Raw genomic sequence first — 18605 nt, forward strand, 5'->3', positions numbered from 1 at the left:
AATATATTCCGAATGTTACATCCATAACGATTTAACACTTTTGGACGCCATTAAACATGTATCTGAAGAATCTCAAGTAAACAGAAACATGAGGAAATTGTGACACAAATTAATTAAAAATAAAACGAATTTATAACATACTTCTGTAAACGTAACCTTGAACAAAAATCAAACATTTAGAGTATTGCAGCCAAATAAAAATGTTGGTTGTGATACATGATTATAAAATGTTATATTCGATATGTATAAAATTCCCTGCCTTGGTCCTTCATTAAAAGTTTGATGCAAATTTTCTCAATTTAATTCGTCTAAATTATCGATTTGTCAAGATTAGTCCCAGATAACTTAAAGTCACATAAAATATTGCACAAACAATAATTTAAAACAATGTTGATTTTTTTTGCAATGCCTTGTAAAATTAGAGTTTGAACCAAATAAAAAAACCTTGCATACAAGTTGAACGCAAAGATCGCCGTGCACACAAGAGTTTCACATGATGAAACTAAAAAACGCTTCAAGGAAAATACAGATGTATGTATCAGTAAATGATGAATAGAGAGAAGAGAAAAAACAACGTCATACAACGTACCTCGTATATTGCCGGCTAATTGCAATCCGTTATGAATGGAATGAATTTCAATGGTCTTGAAATTATTTTCTCAAATCACAACTACTTTAGGTACTTCTTCAAACAACTGAATTCAACAAATGAGTATTATTAAACTAATATCAAAGCTGCTTTATGGTTAGATATTTTTGTTATTCTTTTCTCATAATAACCTTGTAGATAATTTGATATGATCAACAACGCAAACATCTCTTCTAAAAATTAGAAACATACACAAACACCTGCCCGCGACATTGCATATTTTGAGAACCGGTTGAACAACTTGAACACGTTCACGGCAAACCAGTTGATTTTCATCCCAACGCCGATTCCGCACAGACAGTCAGTCGGTTAGTTGAGGCGTACCGATCGCACGCTTCACAGAGAGAGAGAAAGTGTACCTCTCTGTGCGATCAATGAAATTCCTCGTGATCTTCGGCGATCGTTTATCAAGTGACCGTTCGTGAAATGGGTGGTGACGAGAAGCAGTCAAAAAGTATTGCTTGAAAAGATTGTTTTTTTTTTGTAATTTGAACAAAGAGTGAAGAGTTGTTACATAGATAACAAAGCCTCAGTGATTCTCTCGTGATATACAGCTATGAACTTTCTCTTTCCAGCGGACGACGATGGGTCGGACTTTCTGCGCAACCTGCTCAAGTGTGGCTCTTCAATGCCCGTGGACAGCGATGTTGACGCGTACGAGCTGCAACTCCCCGAGTGGTACGACGATGGCAAGTTCAAACGGTATGACGACAATCTAGAAAACGACATGCGATTTGTCTAATTGGAGCCGTTTTGCGTCCACACAGGGCACAGCAGTTCTTCAAGCGGAACCTCTTTGCGATGTACGTGGCCATGTTGTGTGGACTGTTGGTGATCTTGGCCGTGCCCAGCATCTTGAACGTGCTCATCTACACGAAGCAGTCCTCGACGGCTATGACGGCCTATCGAAGATATGTGGCGACGATCATGCACACCCTTAACTGGTACTACGAAGATCTAACGCCAGGATCAACGTCGTGGAAGTCGATAGCCTACGTCAGAAGGACGCATGCGGCGACCAGCAAACGTAGCAGTTCCAAACTTTCCGGGAGAATAATCGCTCAAAAAGATATGGCAGTGACGCAGTTTGGTTTCGTTGGGTAAAATGATTTTGTGAAGTTGTGTTTTGATTGAGTTATAAAAAACTGTCAAACTCCTCGCAGCTACGTCGTTCTGGGATATAAAAAGCTTGGAATACAATACAACGTTGAAGACATGGAGGCGATGGTTCATTTCTGGCGCGTGATTGGCTACATGATCGGAATACAAGATCAGTAAGTATAATCTAATCGTTGTACAGTTTTTTTCACTTTTTTAAACATCCAAATTTTGTTTATGTTTTCAAATGCACATTTTTTTCATTTCCAAAATTGAAATTAAATGCAGGGGTATCATTGTACACAGCTAAAAAAGTAGTAATCCAGCTGCGTGTAAAAGGCCTGGGTGTAAAATAAATTTTGCATTATTTTATGCAATTTTATGTGATTTTACACCCTGAAATATGTAGCCCATCAGTATGGGAAACCTACTTGATCGAAATGAAAAGTCCATATATGCGTTTATCCTCTCAGCTTTCCATCGGTCTGATGGCCGAGTGGGCTAAGGCGCCAGTCCTTACTGTTAGTGCTGGGTTTGAATCCCGTCGGTTGCAACTTTTTTTTTGTGTTTGCAAAAATTGTACATGCAGTGTGTAATATTAAGTGTTTATTTTGACGAAGGTGATGTGCATGCTTTTGCATGCGATTTTACCATCGGATTTTTTGCTGTGTATGCCTACATATTTCATAAAAAATAATATAATCATTTATACAAAGTAGCTATTTTTTCATTGTTATTTAAAACGATCAAAACATATCAGGCACATTATTACTTACATTGAAGAGTAGAATTACGCAGGCGACTTTTTTTAAGAGACCTGACATTTACTTGAAAAAAATAGTCCAGGTTTTCCCAAAATTGAAAATAAAATATATATTTTGTTAAATACTTAGTAATCATAGTAATCGATATGATTTTAAAGCACTAAAATAATTGTTGGGCATATATCAGCATAAATATGGCATATTATGGAAAATTGCTGAAATTTTACGAGTCCGAAAATTAGCTGGCTCTTTGAATTTTAACTTTATATTTTTTTATGATTTGGTATTACAGTTAAAATTTTCATATTTTATCTGTTCATATGTTGAAGCCATTTTTTTGCCCTCGAATATCGTGAATCGCATTAGTTGTCGGTATTGACTTTAATTGAGAAACAAGATTTTTAGAAAATTACGTTATGTGCAAAACACCAAAATTCTTAACTTATATAAAATTTAGCACTGACTAGATGTAATTTTCCTTCCTTTTTTGTTTTTAGACATTATCAAATACATACACCCAAAATTCAGAGTCGAGATAATCGTTCTCTCAAAATTTATTGAGGGCTCAGTGCTAAAATCGATAGAATAATGGTACCAACTCACACCATCATAACAAATGAGTTCATTCGTTAGTTGAATCAATAAATCTCCAACAAGTGTCATACATCGACTTCTGACTTCTCCTTGGTCACCAAGCTGTGGTGGCCGAAGCAGCTAAGTCACTTGATTGGTTTGTCAAAGGTCTCTGATTCGATTCCCGTTATCGACACTTTTGGTTTTTTGTTTGACGGATGAACTTTTTTTGCAAATGAACCTCGAGAGAATAGTTCTATCGCCCATCTCGAGCTGTGTTCTCTGCGTCCGTAAATGGTACCACTATTCTCTCGACTCGAGACCATCATTCTATCGGACTAGCGCTGCCAATTTTGGGTGTAGTCAGGATTATCTCGAATTAATGGAGATCAACTGATTCTATGATTTTAAATTTTAAAAATGAACAAATGTATTGAAAAACTATTTTATGACCATTTAAAAAATATCCCGCACCCAAAATTCAGAGTCGAGATAATCGTTCTCTCAAAATTTATTGAGGGCTCAGTGCCAAAATCGATAGAATAATGGTACCAACTCACACCATCATAACAAATGAGTTCATTCGTTAGTTGAATCAATAAATCTCCAACAAGTGTCATACATCGACTTCTGACTTTTCCTTGGTCACCAAGCTGTGGTGGCCGAGGCAGCTAAGTCATTGGATTGGTTTGTCAAAGGTCTCTGGTTCGATTCCCGTTGTCGACACTTTTGGTTTTTTGTTTGACGGATGAACTTTTTTTGCAAATGAACCTCGAGAGAATAGTTCTATCGCCCATCTCGAGCTGTGTTCTCTGCGTCCGTAAATGGTACCACTATTCTCTCGACTCGAGACCATCATTCTCTCGGACTAGCGCTGCCAGTTTTGGGTGCGGGTTTTTAAAAATAATTCCCGGGAAATTCAAAACCCGGGGAAATTGGGCACCATACAATAATATTTATCGTATGTTCAAGAAGCACATATAAATAATTTAAGATATTTCATCGCTTTATTTTTTTTCGAACCGTTTTTCTTTTTTTTACACAGATGCTTGTAGAGAAAATTTCCAACTTCAAAATGACGTTTAATAGTAAAATTTTCGAAATCCGTCTAGTCAGAAAAAAATTGTAACCTAGAAAAAAAACTAATAGGAATTTCAATGTCCTCCAACTCGCTGCGTAGTTACCCCGAACCCTTTTCGATTAGGGTGACATTTTGTTCTAAGGGGTAGTTTTGGTCCCTGATCAGGATAAAAAATAAGAAAAAAAAATCATTGTCATTGAAAAAAACATGTACGATCGACTGTTAACTATTATAAGTAAAAGTAAGGGTTTTGATGCTTTATACAAGTTTTGAATTTTGGGACCAAAAAACTTTAGCAAAAAGAAAAATTTCATAAATCCATTGATATTCAGCAAATTGTGTACAGTAGCATAACTGTTTTGTTGTGTAAAACAAAAAAGGCGAAGCATTTTTTTCTGAAATTCAAACTATTTACGAATTGTACTTTTTTTTAATTTAGGAAAGTTAATTTAAAATGATTTGCAAAACACATTCTTCTACGAATGATTAGGCAAATCAAGAAAAAAATGCTTACGTAAAAAAATAATCGATTGATTTTGTGGAAAATTTCGTCTTTTGGAAAGTGGGTCAAAATTTATTTAGTAACCAAAAATGCATAAAGAGTTTATTAAATGCATTTGCAATTTGCATTTACATGCATTTGAATGCATTTAAATGTCTTTTAAGCGGTATATAAAAATATTTAAATCTTTATTTTGAGATGAGATGTCTGATCGATTTGGTGACTTCGGCGACTTCTGAAATAAAGAAATAAATACCAGATTCTATCTAAATTTTTATTCACATTGCGTTGTACTCCAAAACTATGATTGATTTTTTCATAATATCATAAAATCTAGATACAACATCTGCACCGACAGTCTGACGACCACCGAGCAACGGATGCGCCAAATCCAGGACCACATTCTGCGGCCAGCCCTGGAGGAACGAACGGAAGACTTTGAAGAGATGGGAAAGGCCCTGATAACCGGAATGTGGAGCTTCAATCCGTTTCTCAATTACGACGCGTTCCTGTTTCTGACCGCCCGGTTGACCGGAGTCCCCGGGTACCATTACTGGACCGAAGAACACCCGTCGGTTGGCTGTGAAACAAAGTATCAAAAGTTCAGTCGGTACACCCGATTTGTGCTTTACTTTTTGATATTGATTCACGAAATCGGACTCAAGTATACGATAGTTCGGTTGTACTTAAACAGTCAGATGGTATTGTCGAGGTTCCTCATTACGTACTTTCCATTCTTGGCCATTCCAAAGTTTGGCTTTAGGAACTCATACGTTCGGATATTAAAATGATTTCATAGTCAAACAATGTGCTTAGTATAATATATAATTTAGATGAATTCAAACACAATTCACACGTTACCTTGTTGTTTCACCGCCAAATAAAGATTGAACAAATTGTACAACGCTTGTATGTAACCTGCCTGACCATTGTTCCGATTCACCGGTATGTCGAAAATGTTGCAAACTACCTCAATGTACTTCACCAACGAACAATCTAGATTAGCCGAAGGGAATCCGAACGTGTCCAGCAGCTTCTCCACCTCCTCAGGCCACTCCGACATCAAATTATCAATATTGATCATTGATTTGAGTGCGTTCACATTTTGAGCCGATTGATTTGCCTTGAGGGACTGTATTTCCGTAATCCAACGGTCGATGTCTTTGGTACTTTTTGCAATTGCCGATGGCGTCTCCAGTGGCTTGGTGAAAATTGATCTCATTTTCATCTGCAGCAGAACACGATCACTCTGCTCACCACATGGCTCGTCCAATGTCTAGTGAAACATAATCTTATAACAGTGTGTTAATAAATCAAGCCCACCGACTCACCTCCAAACCCAGCTTTTTAATCTGCTCCGTCAGTATCTTCTTGTTGTCCTCATTAATGAACGGTGGCGAACATATTTTAAGAAAGGCGTCAATATCGCCAACCGACGGAATGAAATCCGGTACGAATATTTTCAACTTGTAATCGATAGTCACTCGTTGCGGAGAAAACCTGGTAATGTACTGAAACAAATCTTTAACCTCACTTGGAGCCTCAATGTTGTCATAAAATTTCGGATTAAACTCTTTCTCCTCGACCAGGTTCTTTGGCATTTCTTTCTCATCCTCGGAAACGCTAATGCTGCTATCGGATAGCGATTCTTGTTTTTGGAGGCTTTCCCTTTTGATTAACATATCTTTCCCCTCTGTAAATTGGATAGTTTAGTTCAAACACTCAACATTATTTCATAGAATTCATACTTGAAGGTTTAGCAACATTTTCTTCAATTTTCTGAATAGGTTCAATTTGACCCTACAAAAAAATTAAAGTTTTAATACCCAATATCACACAAGCCCAAACTATCAATACCTTATCCACCTTCGGCTCTTCTTCGATCTCTTCCTGGTTTATGAACTGCAACGAACTCGAAACATCCAAATCCGGTGGCGGGCTATCGTCGACCTCACGACCATTTTTAATTTCGTAAATTTCATCGTACAAGTCCATGGTTTTTTAAAAGAGTTTATTTAAAATCAAACCACAGTAGGCTAGTGAACAGTGAAATTGATTGTTTTTCAAAAGACGTTGCCATAGCAACCACCGACCGGCACATGGAATACGTTTGTTGCGTTTGTTTGTTCATGCGCAACACCTGGCCGTCGCGCGCTGCTTTCAGATTTTGAGCTCTAGAATTTTTATTTATTTTTATTTTATAAGCTATTTATTTGCAATTTGTTAGAATATTTTGAATTTATAATATTTTGTCAACTTCAGATTTCATTTAATTTTTAAAATATTTTTTTAGAAACTTTTTTTTTTTTTTTTTTTTTTGGGAGGGTGATCCAGCCGCACATCGTTGATGTCGAAACCTCTAAACTGGGCCCTCGTCCTGTCACGTCCGTCAGTAGTCTTGTCGTACATTACAACTAGAACCAGATCTGCCAATGAATTAGTACACTTCGACCAAATAAACACTGACGCTGTATGGATCTGACTCTAGAATAAATGCACAATTGTGTGTTATTCATAAGTCCAAAATGTTTAATTATTCATATAAGTCCAAATATTCATTTGCGGATAACTACCTAACTTGAATTGAATACAAGATTTAAAGCAACCTATCCGAAAGCTACTCTTATCTCAAATCCCCGACATTTTAATTATTAACCAAAAAAAACGTTTCTTTTAAAACCTGTCTGGCTTCTTTAAAAAAAAAAAAAAACAAAAAAAAAACAGTTAATATTTTTTTGTTCGTCAGAATTCCAGTAGATCCTCGATTCGCAACAATGGTCGATACAATCATAATCCGACAACCGTTAGTTCAACAGATCAACGAATTTAGTCCGATATCATTTCACTATTGATTGATCGAGACTCTATGAAAATTTTGACAAATTAGAATGGTTTTTATGCTACTTGAATGAAAATCACCGATTCTGATAGAATTACTAAATTCACTGTTACTAATTTTGTCCCTAAATAACTAAAGGCAAAGTATAAAAAGTTGATATTTGTAGTTAAAATCCAAAATTCTACCAACACTATTTTTTTAAACCCGCATCCTAACCTGACACCCACATTAAGATAGGGAAAAATCACATATGTAGCGGTTCATTGTACAAATGTGATATTTCCACTATCAGAGAACCTCCTTGTCTCGATGACAGCTTACCGGCCATCGATTAAGCCCTGAGACTACGCCAAAGTGGGTTCTCGCAGCATGAAGTGGTGTCCAATAAAATATTTTTTTAGAAACTTATTTTTAAAAGTTTTCGTATTTTTTGTAATTTTTGTAATTTTTGTAATTTTTGTAATTTTTGTAATTTTTGTAATTTTTGTAATTTTTGTAATTTTTGTAATTTTTGTAATTTTTGTAATTTTTGTAATTTTTGTAATTTTTGTAATTTTTGTAATTTTTGTAATTTTTGTAATTTTTGTAATTTTTGTAATTTTTGTAATTTTTGTAATTTTTGTAATTTTTGTAATTTTTGTAATTTTTGTAATTTTTGTAATTTTTGTAATTTTTGTAATTTTTGTAATTTTTGTAATTTTTGTAATTTTTGTAATTTTTGTAATTTTTGTAATTTTTGTAATTTTTGTAATTTTTGTAATTTTTGTAATTTTTGTAATTTTTGTAATTTTTGTAATTTTTGTAATTTTTGTAATTTTTGTAATTTTTGTAATTTTTGTAATTTTTGTAATTTTTGTAATTTTTGTAATTTTTGTAATTTTTGTAATTTTTGTAATTTTTGTAATTTTTGTAATTTTTGTAATTTTTGTAATTTTTGTAATTTTTGTAATTTTTGTAATTTTTGTAATTTTTGTAATTTTTGTAATTTTTGTAATTTTTGTAATTTTTGTAATTTTTGTAATTTTTGTAACTTATGTAATTTTTGTAATTTTTGTAATTTTTGTAATTTTTGTAATTTTTGTAATTTTTGTAATTTTTGTAATTTTTGTAATTTTTGTAATTTTTGTAATTTTTGTAATTTTTGTAATTTTTGTAATTTTTGTAATTTTTGTAATTTTTGTAATTTTTGTAATTTTTGTAATTTTTGTAATTTTTGTAATTTTTGTAATTTTTGTAATTTTTGTAATTTTTGTAATTTTTGTAATTTTTGTAATTTTTTGTAATTTTTGTAATTTTTGTAATTTTTGTAATTTTTGTTATTTTTGTAATTTTTGTAATTTTTGTAATTTTTGTAACTTTTGTAATTTTTGTAATTTTTGTAATTTTTGTAATTTTTGTAATTTTTGTAATTTTTGTATTTTTTGTATTTTTTGTAATTTTTGTAATTTTTGTAATTTTTGTAATTTTTGTAATTTTTGTAATTTTTGTAATTTTTGTAATTTTTGTAATTTTTGTAATTTTTGTAATTTTTGTAATTTTTGTAATTTTTGTAATTTTTGTAATTTTTGTAATTTTTGTAATTTTTGTAATTTTTGTAATTTTTGTAATTTTTGTAATTTTTGTAATTTTTGTAATTTTTGTAATTTTTGTAATTTTTGTAATTTTTGTAATTTTTGTAATTTTTGTAATTTTTGTAATTTTTGTAATTTTTGTAATTTTTGTAATTTTTGTAATTTTTGTAATTTTTGTAATTTTTGTAATTTTTGTAATTTTTGTAATTTTTGTAATTTTTGTATTTTTTTTTAATTTTTGTAATTTTTGTAATTTTTGTAATTTTTGTAATTTTTGTAATTTTTGTAATTTTTGTAATTTTTGTAATTTTTGTAATTTTTGTAATTTTTGTAATTTTTGTAATTTTTGTATTTTTTTTAATTTTTGTAATTTTTGTAATTTTTGTTATTTTTGTATTTTTTTTAATTTTTGTAATTTTTGTAATTTTTGTAATTTTTGTAATTTTTGTAATTTTTGTAATTTTTGTAATTTTTGTAATTTTTGTAATTGTAATTCCCTCACACAAATTTCCCGTAGTACAAACTAGTAGCCTGTCATTAGCGTGTACATTAACCTGGGTCGAAACAGGCTTTGACAAGTTGCGACAGTATTGCCCATTTCTTCCAAAGGTACACACCGCGCGGCATTTCAGAATGTGCCATAGACATTGTTGCCAGCGATTTTCTGCACTTTTAGTGCAATAAAAAACATACTCGGCAACAATGGCATGCGGTTTAAGGAAGAAGATCAACAAAAACAAAACGCGCAGTATGAGATTTGACAGCACGCATTTGCCGAAAGTCACGCTTTTCGAGGCTGGTTTGCCGCGTGTCTTTTCCTGGAATACGCGCAATATTTTGATTTTGGTCCGCTTTGGGAGCGTTCTTTTATTACGTAACGCAGTAGGGGGGGAGGGGGGGTCGGAGGCCGTGTTACGCTCCATACAAAATTTTTAAAATTTGTATGGAAATTTTCTTACGAGGGGGGGAGGGGGTCTTAAAGTCCGATTTTTCGCGTTACGTAATAAAAGAACGCTCCCTTTCTCATTAACTCACCGACAGTCGCCTTTACACTTTGTAACGGCACTAGCAAACGACGAAACACCGACTTCCGAAAGGATACACCCTTACCAAAAATCATGATTTTTTGAGTTCCAAATCCCACTTTTCATACGATTTTTTGAGTTCAGGTACTACAACCATAAAAATGGTTATATGGGTTAAACTGAAAAATTCGTATGAAAAGTGGGATTTGGAACTCAAAAATCATGATTTTTGGTAAGGGTGTAGTAATAAACGGGACTTAATTTGATTTGTCACCTGCCCGGTCACGAAATATTCTAGCAGAGCTGGTTCTGCCAGAATCCTGCTAGAACGGTGGAACATTTTTGCTAGAATGCTGTAAGAATATCCAGCTTTGTGAGAACTCTGCTAGAATCCTGCTAGAACGTCGTGACTGGGTGGCAGTGGAGACAACCTAGAATTAACCCAACCCCAGTAAAAATAATATAAGTTTAGTTGACCGTGTGTTATTATTCAAAAGGAAAACAAACTTGTTTTAGCGTGCATAATTTTGACAGTAAAAGAGGAAGCGTGTTTTTGTTTATGTTGTGAATAGGTTGAAACTTCCGTTTAACGCGTTGAAAGTCCGTGAGTGCGAAAGTTCGACTGGAACCGGCTGCCGGAGTCCGGATCCGTACAAAACACGTCGGAAACGGACATGAGGTCAGTGGGGGGTTGGGTGGTTAATGATCGGCTACGTTAGTACTGCATCCGGAACGTCGTGTCTATATTAAGGAGGCCTGCATTTGAAGACGCTTTTTCCACCAGATTTAACGGTAAGTATGTTTTACATTCCTTGGACTCTCGAATAACTTCTTTACGGCGATCATCTTCAAAACAAACAATTTCAATGGGATACTTAGAATGATCCTTTAATATATTTCAGTTACACTTTATTTATATTACGCTTACATGTCAACGAAACCATTTCAAATCTTATCCTGGCACGAAAAGTGCACAATGCTGCCTTCCGGCGTCCTCACGAACGCACTCTGGTAGCTAAACTTCTTCTTGCACACCGGACACACGCTCAGCTCGGTCACGAGAAAGTGCCTCGACTCGTAGTGGATCTTCTGCTCGTGCGTCTGCAGATGTTCCGCGTAGTACAGTCCCTTCAGGATCTGCGTTTTGCGCTTCCGCTCCAGGTGATGGTTGAGGGCGATTTCGAGAAAGTTCTTGATCGACGCCAGCGGTATGTCGTCCGGCAGGATTTGCAGAACGGAGTACGGGTTGATCTTTTTGGCGTTCTTCTCCATAATGGCCAGGACGGTGTCGATGTCGGGTTTGAGGCAGCGCGGGTGCAGCTCCAGGTCGCTGTAGGGCGGGGCGCTCGGGGGTGTGAGGATGGTTTTGATGAGGGTGACGTACACGTCGGAGCTTTTGGGGTCGTCACTGTCATACGTTTCGTCGCAGTACTCAACGGCCTTGTCGAAGTCGCCGAGCAGTTGGACGAAGATGGCGAGAACCTTTTCGTGTTTGCCTGAGGAAAGGATGGGTAATTTAGAAGAGAATTAAGAAATCTTTTAAATTTACATACCCAATCGACCTAGAATAATGGCGCGTGCTTCAAACAGGTCAGTGTAGGGAAACTCTCCCAGAACCTTCTCCGCGTGATAGAGCTTGGATTTACGCAGAAAAGCAAGCAGTTTACTGTTGATAGTATCCCGAGCGGTTTTCTTTTGACTAAAAAGAACAGATACTTGAACAATTTGAAATGACTAAAAAAAAGATCGCATTACTAACACGTCACTTTCAATATCGGGGTCGGTTTTGAGGGCAATCAGCTTCTCCCGGTACTGCTGGATCAAAATGTTGTGGAACAACGCCTTCTGCTCGTTCCAAACGTTAATAATATGCTCCAGATAGCGAACAACCAGCTGTTTGTGGTCCTTCAGCAGGAAGTCCAACACCTCCGCACGCGGCAGATTCTCAACCTCGGGAATGTCTTCGATAAAGATTTTCAGCCCGTCGTCGGGATGCTTCTCCAACACCCAACCGGCGAATTCGTAAATCAGATTTTTGTTTTCGTGGCCTAAATGCTGCAAATACTGAATCGTTCGATCGTGCCCGTACAGCGGAGATCCAAGAGTTTCAGCTTGAGCCTGCAGCAGCTGCAGTGCTCGCTTGTGCTGACCTTTGGTTTGATACAGGATGATGAGTTCCACGTATTTATCGTACTTTTTCAACACTCGCTCGGATTCCTCCAAGTAGCAATAGTTCATGCGTAGAACCGAGGCGACCATCGAATCACTCGTTTGCAAATAACACTTCAAAAGCGTTGTATCGATGATTGACAGCAGCGCAGAGATGTTCTTCCCAGCAGAAAGTTTGGAATCGGTTTTATTCACCAAGTCCTGCCGCAGACTGTACCGGATCTCGGTCAAGTAGTCAATCAGCGCAACCAGTCCATTTTCAATGTCCTTTTCGTCCAGCACCGGCGCTGGCTTTTTCGAGTACGAACTGAGCTTGTTCTTTCCGCTGTCCGGCAGCAGGTCGGGAAACAGCCGAATAACGTCGATCGGATCCGTGTTCAGTTTGGAGAATTCCTTCATCGACTCGCGAAAGTGCTTGTTGATGAACAAGTTGTACGCGTGACGGGTTTGAATTTCGTTTATCTTTGTCGCTTTAAATTCTGGGCTTTCGTCGGAGATGTTCTGCAAGGGGAAATCAGGAAATTGAATAAAAATCTTAGTTGCTTATAAAGTCGATTAAAATTCTGTTATTGGTGCAAACCGATTTTCTAGCATTATTAATTATTTTATCAATTTTAAAATTCATATTTTGTCATTGCAACACCTTGTTTGAATGGCTATTAGGAATTTAAAATTTTGCAAATTTATACTTAAAAAAAATGGTTGATTTCAGAATTCTGTGAATTCGGATTTCTAGAATTTTCAGGATCTCAGAATTTTAAAATTCTAAGATTTTTAAAATTTATGTTTTTGTGTATTTTAATTTTTAAGAAATTTGTTTTTTTTTATTTACCGAATTACTATTTTTTTACAATTTTCAGAATTTTTAATTTAATTTTATTTTTTTATAATTCATATAAATGTAAAAAAAATAGAATTTTTGTAGTTTTTCTTTATTTTTAAGAATATTTAATTTTTTTAAGAATTTATAGATTTTTAAGATTTTTATTTTTTTTAACCTTTTAGGATTTTTAGAATTTTTTCAAATTTGAAGAATGTTCTGAATTCTCCGAATTTCATTTAGAAATTTAGGATTTTTAAAAATTTTAGACCTTTTTTAAGAAATTTTATTTTTTTTTCATTTTTCAAAATGTTAAAAATTTAGAGGATTTTTACTTTTTAGACCTTTAAAGTTTTTTGATTTATTTTTAAATTGGAAGAAATTTTTGGATTTTTTTTAACATTTTGATTTTTAATATCTATTCTTAAAAAATACCAAAGAATTTTCTAAACTTTTGATTTCGAGCATTTTAGAATTATTAAAATTTAGGAATTTTAAACTTTCAGATTTTTTTTCTAGATTCTACAATATGACATTTTTAGAAGTTAAGAATTTCAGAATTTTTGAATATTGGGAATTTTAAAATTTGACGAAGTTATACTTTAAAAAATTTTTGATTTCGGAATTCTGGAAATTCGGAATATTAGAATTTTGGATTTTTACAAGTTTAAGGTTTCAGAATTCAAAATATTGATAATTTGAAAATTCTAAGATTTTAGAAATTTATGTTGTTTTGTATTTTGAGTTTTTAGAAAATGATAGAAATTTTGATTTTTATAAAAATATTACTATTTTCAGAATTTTTGTATTTTTTTTAGATTTTATTTTTTTTTTTTTTTAAATTGTTAAGAAATAAAAAATGTTAAGAAATTGTGATTTTTCAGAATTTTCAATATTTTTTTATTTTAGAATCAATAGATTTTTAAGATTTTTGATTTGTTTTTATTTTAAAACATTTTAGGATTTTCAGAATTTTAGGATTTTTAGACGTTTTAGAATTTCAAAAATGTTTGGTATTTTCAAAATTTCCCTAAGAAATTTAAATTTTTAAATTTTTTAGAACTTTTAAAGAAATTTTAGGATTTTTTTTTCAATTTTTAGAATATTCAAAACTTTGAGGATTTTTAGTTTTTAGATCTTTAAAGTTTTTAGATTGTTAGATTGTTGTTAGAATTTTTGTGTGTTTTTTTTTTGAATTTTTAGATTTTTAATTAGTTTTAAAATTCTTAAAGTTCTAATAATTTTTATTTTTTGTTGTATATTTTTAAAATCCTTAGATTTTTTCGGTTTTCATTGTTTGTTTTTTGGATCTTTTCGGATTTTTAAAATTTTAAAGACATTTCAGAATTCAGAACGCCAGCCCGTGTGGATCAATCGGACCGCGCACTGGACTCACAATCCAGAGGTCGTCGGTTCGAATCCCGCGGCGGGTGCTCTAAAATTCTGTGTGTAAATATGGGTATTCGGCGCCGTTGCTCCGTGCCATACTTTCATACACTTAGGAGCCCAGGGCGGCGAAGTCCTTGTAGATAAAAGGAAGACACTAGTGGTTGGTACTAGCAATGGTGGCCGACAGCTATAAAGTCAACTTCGTTTTTTTTCTGAATTTTTTAAAATTTTCGGATTTTTTTAAATTGAAAAAAATATAATTATTTTTACTATTTTTTTCAATTTTTAGAATCTGTACAATTTTATGTTTTTTTATAACCCTTTTAAATCTTCTGAAGCTTTAGATTTATTTTTTTTAATTAGATATTTTTATTTTTTTAAATTTTACCAATTTTTAGAAATTTTACAATTTGTAGAATAAAAAAAATAGAACTTTTTCAATTTTTAGAATCATTAAACATTTTGACGATTTTAATTCGCAATTCGCAATTCGCAATTTTCAGTGTAAGAACGGGCCTTGACCGATCTTATGCACTAGGTTCCCGACGAACACGCACTGCCCTTACACCTACATCTCACCCTTGCTCTGAGTCAGTACGAGCAGCACGCTAGAACACGCTTTGAGTGTTCGTGCCAGGCATGCACACCTTCTTTTCCGGTTACGCATTTTAACTCGGCCGGGGGTGGTACATTACGTAGGGTTTGATGTAAGTATAAGCGCCTAACCATTTAAAGTGTGCCTATCAACTTTCATTAAAGCAAACACTGTTTTATATTTAGTTTGAATTCAAAAACTAGTTGTTATTTTACTGTGTATTGTTTTCTCCTGAAATCATTCCTAGTGTTGAGTCGTGTTTATATGTTGCTATTTCTTTTGTCGCGGTGTTTTGTTACAATTTTTGGTCCTAAGCATTTTATAAAAGTTTTTCAAAAGTACAATAGTAATATTTCTGTTGATTCTTTGATCATTCCAAAAATTGAGTAAGGGCTCAAACCTCACTTGTTTTAAAGAAAAGGGTGATGATTGAAAACAATGGACAGTGAAAGAAATATATTATTGAAGAATCAATAGTAAAAGAAAGATAGTAATTAATGAAGTAGATAAAGAAATTAACAATAGTTAATAAATAGAGGCAACAAACAAGCTTAGATTGTATAAGGGCAATTAAGGGAAAACAGACAGTTTGTTACAGCAGCATCAATTAGTAAATAGAGTGGAAAAGCGTTGAGAAATAAGAGAATCAAGAAAATAAAATCGAAAACAAATGGACGATAATAAACAGAAGGCGTGTTAGAGAATCAGTGAAACAAAATAAACAGAATATAGATGGTAGATAGAGAGCCTGGAGCCTATTAGAGGACGGACACCTCAAACCAAAAGCACCAATCGAAGCACGAGAACTTTCAAACGGAGGTACCAATCGAGCAAAAGACAAAGGATTTTGCTCGATAGGCACCTCCGCTTGACAGCTTCCGCGCCTCGATTGGCACTTCAAGCCTGAGACGTCCGTTCTCTAACAAGCTCCAGGCTCTCTAATGGTAGATAAAAACGGAAAGAAGAGAAACCCCGTTGTGCGATGTTTCAGGTACATCCACAGCAGTTGACTCAACATACTGCGAATCAAAACAATACCGTCTACAATCACAAATAACTTCCCTTTCCTACATTGTTGCGCCCCTTTCTTTTAGCCGTCTCGACTCTGACCCGCGGTGGTCAAAGGTTTACGATCCGTTTCCACAGGCCACCAGCTAGGTCATCATGAAAACCAAGCCAACGTGGAGGTAAGAAAATAGGACACTCGCAAGGAACCAGAGCTATACTGTTCTGATCAAGACTATTCGGATGATCTAACAGAACTACGGATGTAGTTAGTTACGCTCCTTCCAGGATGTTCCTTACGTGGACGTCAACCGAAGAGCACGCAACAAGGTCAGTGCCATTGCATGCTCTTAGGTATCAATCCTTGGCCTGCATTTTGACGATTTTAATTGTTTCAAAATTTTTAGGATCCTCAGATTTTTTTTTGAATACTGGAATTTTTTAAAAATTAAGAATTTAAAGAAAATTTTAAAATATTTTTTTTATTTCTTATATTTTCAGAATTTTAAGATTTTTTTTTTATTTTTTTTACATTTTTTAGACTTTTTCGAATTTTAGAAATTAAGAATTTCAGAACCATTGAATTTTTAAAATTTTAAACAAAATCTAGGATTTAAGATTTTTATGATTTTTCTGTAATTTTTGCAAGTAGTATGCAAAAATTCTTAGAATATTAAAATATCAAAATTTTTAAAATTTTAAAATTCAAAAATATGCAGATCAGCGAAAAAAAAGTTTTAAATAAAAAATTGTAGAATTCCTAAAAAGATTCTTAAATTTAAAAAATTCTAGAACCCGAAAATTTCAAAATCAGCTCAAAGATAAAGTTTTAAATTCAAAAATTCCAGAATTCCTAATTTTACAAAATCTTAAAAACTTTAAAATTTTTAAAATCTTGAACAATGAAGCTAACATTTTAGGATTAATAACAAATGTTATAAAATTGAGTAAACTTTAATATTTGGAAAAAAAACCTTCCCTGACAATCCAGATCTTCCCCGACACTCCAAAATCATTTTCTCTCACCGTCAGCTGCAGTGCCAGATGGAAGTTCTCCTCCTGCAGCAAATGTTCGCGCTGTTTGGAAATCTCCACGGCCTGAATGCACCACAAGTGCGAGACCGACGCCACATACAGCAGACCCTTCTTGCCACGTGCCAAAAAGCGAGCCTTCTGCAGCTGCGGAATGGTCTGAATGAGCAGTCCCTTGTCGGACATGTCCAGGTTGTCGAACACGCGCACCTCGATGGCGTCGGTTATCAGCCCAATGATGTACGGCTCGTCCCACACCAACCCTTGGAATGGTTCGCTCCAGATGAGGGACTTTAGGTTGCGGGTGTCCTTCGTAGTGAGCAGGGATGCGTCCGGCTTCACCAATCCGGTGTTGTTCTCTTTGCCGTCGGTTTTGTACTTTTCCGTGTAAACGGTGACCAGGTATTCGTCCTTTGCCACGGCAAAGATGTCGTCCTCGATCAGGGAAATGCAGGGTTCGATCGACTTGGACGAGCTGGTCGGGAAGAGGTCAATCTTTTTGGGTTGCTCTCCTGAAATCTGAAGTGGTGAAAATTAAAATGAATTCTTCAGAGGAAAGAATCTAAACTTCTTCTTACATCGTACATCACGTACTCAGTCTTGAAGCCGACGCAAATGTGGTTGTTGTTCCAGGCGATCGTCTTTGGCACATCGTTCAGATCGATGTCGTTGCCAAACTCCAGCAGCGTGTTTTGCTTCCAGTAGTAGCACTGCAGCTTCCTTTTCGCCGCGACCGCCAACCGAACCAGCACAATCAGTTCTCCCGTTAGCGATTTTGACTTCTTAATATCCAGCGCAAACACGGTCGCCCCCTTGGTCTTCTGGGCCGTGTGCATCAGCGGGAAGCCGTGCCGGCTGTAGTCGTGCACGTTGACCACCCCGTCGGACAGGCTGAAGATGAGTTTGTACTCCGGAATGGCCTCGATTTGGGTGATTGGCTTTTTGCTGAAATTCTTGTCGTACTGCAGCAGCTGCAGGTCCAGCTTGTTGGTTTCCTGGTTCGGCTCGAAGGAGTACATCAGCAGGTGGCCCTGCCGGGTTCCGAGGATCAGCTTGTTTTCTGAAAATTGATTACATTTTACGGTCATGAGTCATCTTGCTGTTATCAGGACCCAAATTTGCTTTCCACCTACCAAATCCCGTCATGGACTCAATCTGCACCGGAATCTTCTCCGGCGGGTATAAAATGTACGCCTCGTGCATCTTGAAAACGCAGCTTAATCGATTTTAATAATCAAAATTCCAGATTTCCTTCCACTTTTCGCAAAACACAACACTGCAAATTTTCTTGTTTTGAACTTTTGAAGTTTCTTGTCAAAACGGGACTGGAAAGCAAAATCGAAACGTAAACAGTTGTGTACGCTCAAGAAACATTACTCATTTTTTGACTTCGTGCTACTCAAGCGCAATAGGGGAACGCAAAGTTGAGTAAGTTGTGCTTTCGGGATTGTGCTTTAAAATGGCATTCGAAGATTTCTGAACACGTGTGGCAA

At 34.8% G+C, this 18605-nt stretch overlaps 4 protein-coding genes across 4 annotated transcripts in view; 2 read left to right on the top strand and 2 right to left on the bottom strand.

The window, feature by feature from the left end:
• Positions 1 to 959: 959 nt before the first annotated feature.
• On the top strand, positions 960 to 5591 carry LOC120426556 (rubber oxygenase-like). Its single transcript, XM_039591323.2, has 5 exons — positions 960 to 1103; positions 1225 to 1351; positions 1417 to 1749; positions 1813 to 1923; positions 5005 to 5591. The coding sequence occupies exons 1-5, from the start codon at positions 1076 to 1078 to the stop codon at positions 5456 to 5458; spliced, it is 1053 nt and encodes a 350-aa protein (XP_039447257.1). The 5' UTR covers positions 960 to 1075; the 3' UTR covers positions 5459 to 5591.
• On the bottom strand, positions 5475 to 6739 carry LOC120426558 (intraflagellar transport protein 46 homolog). The gene is made up of 4 exons (XM_039591324.2): positions 6525 to 6739; positions 6416 to 6467; positions 5999 to 6360; positions 5475 to 5943 (listed from the first exon to the last, which is right to left on the bottom strand). The coding sequence occupies exons 1-4, from the start codon at positions 6660 to 6662 to the stop codon at positions 5518 to 5520; spliced, it is 978 nt and encodes a 325-aa protein (XP_039447258.1). The 5' UTR covers positions 6663 to 6739; the 3' UTR covers positions 5475 to 5517.
• Positions 6740 to 10776: 4037 nt separating this feature from the next.
• LOC120426571 (REST corepressor) overlaps positions 10777 to 18605 on the top strand; it is a 30531-nt gene continuing 22702 nt past the window's right edge. The window contains exon 1 of the mRNA XM_052709329.1: positions 10777 to 10894. The gene's annotated coding sequence lies outside the window, so the exon portion shown is untranslated. The remainder of the gene's footprint in view (positions 10895 to 18605) is intronic.
• LOC120426578 (vam6/Vps39-like protein) lies at positions 10979 to 18413 on the bottom strand. Its single transcript, XM_039591363.2, has 6 exons — positions 18246 to 18413; positions 17691 to 18172; positions 17107 to 17631; positions 11862 to 12772; positions 11656 to 11801; positions 10979 to 11598 (listed from the first exon to the last, which is right to left on the bottom strand). Exons 1-6 carry the CDS (start codon positions 18313 to 18315, stop codon positions 11048 to 11050), a joined length of 2685 nt encoding a protein of 894 aa, XP_039447297.1. The 5' UTR covers positions 18316 to 18413; the 3' UTR covers positions 10979 to 11047.

This window comes from Culex pipiens, chromosome 3 (genome assembly GCF_016801865.2).
Source record: "Culex pipiens pallens isolate TS chromosome 3, TS_CPP_V2, whole genome shotgun sequence".
Taxonomy (NCBI): Eukaryota; Metazoa; Arthropoda; class Insecta; order Diptera; family Culicidae; genus Culex; species Culex pipiens.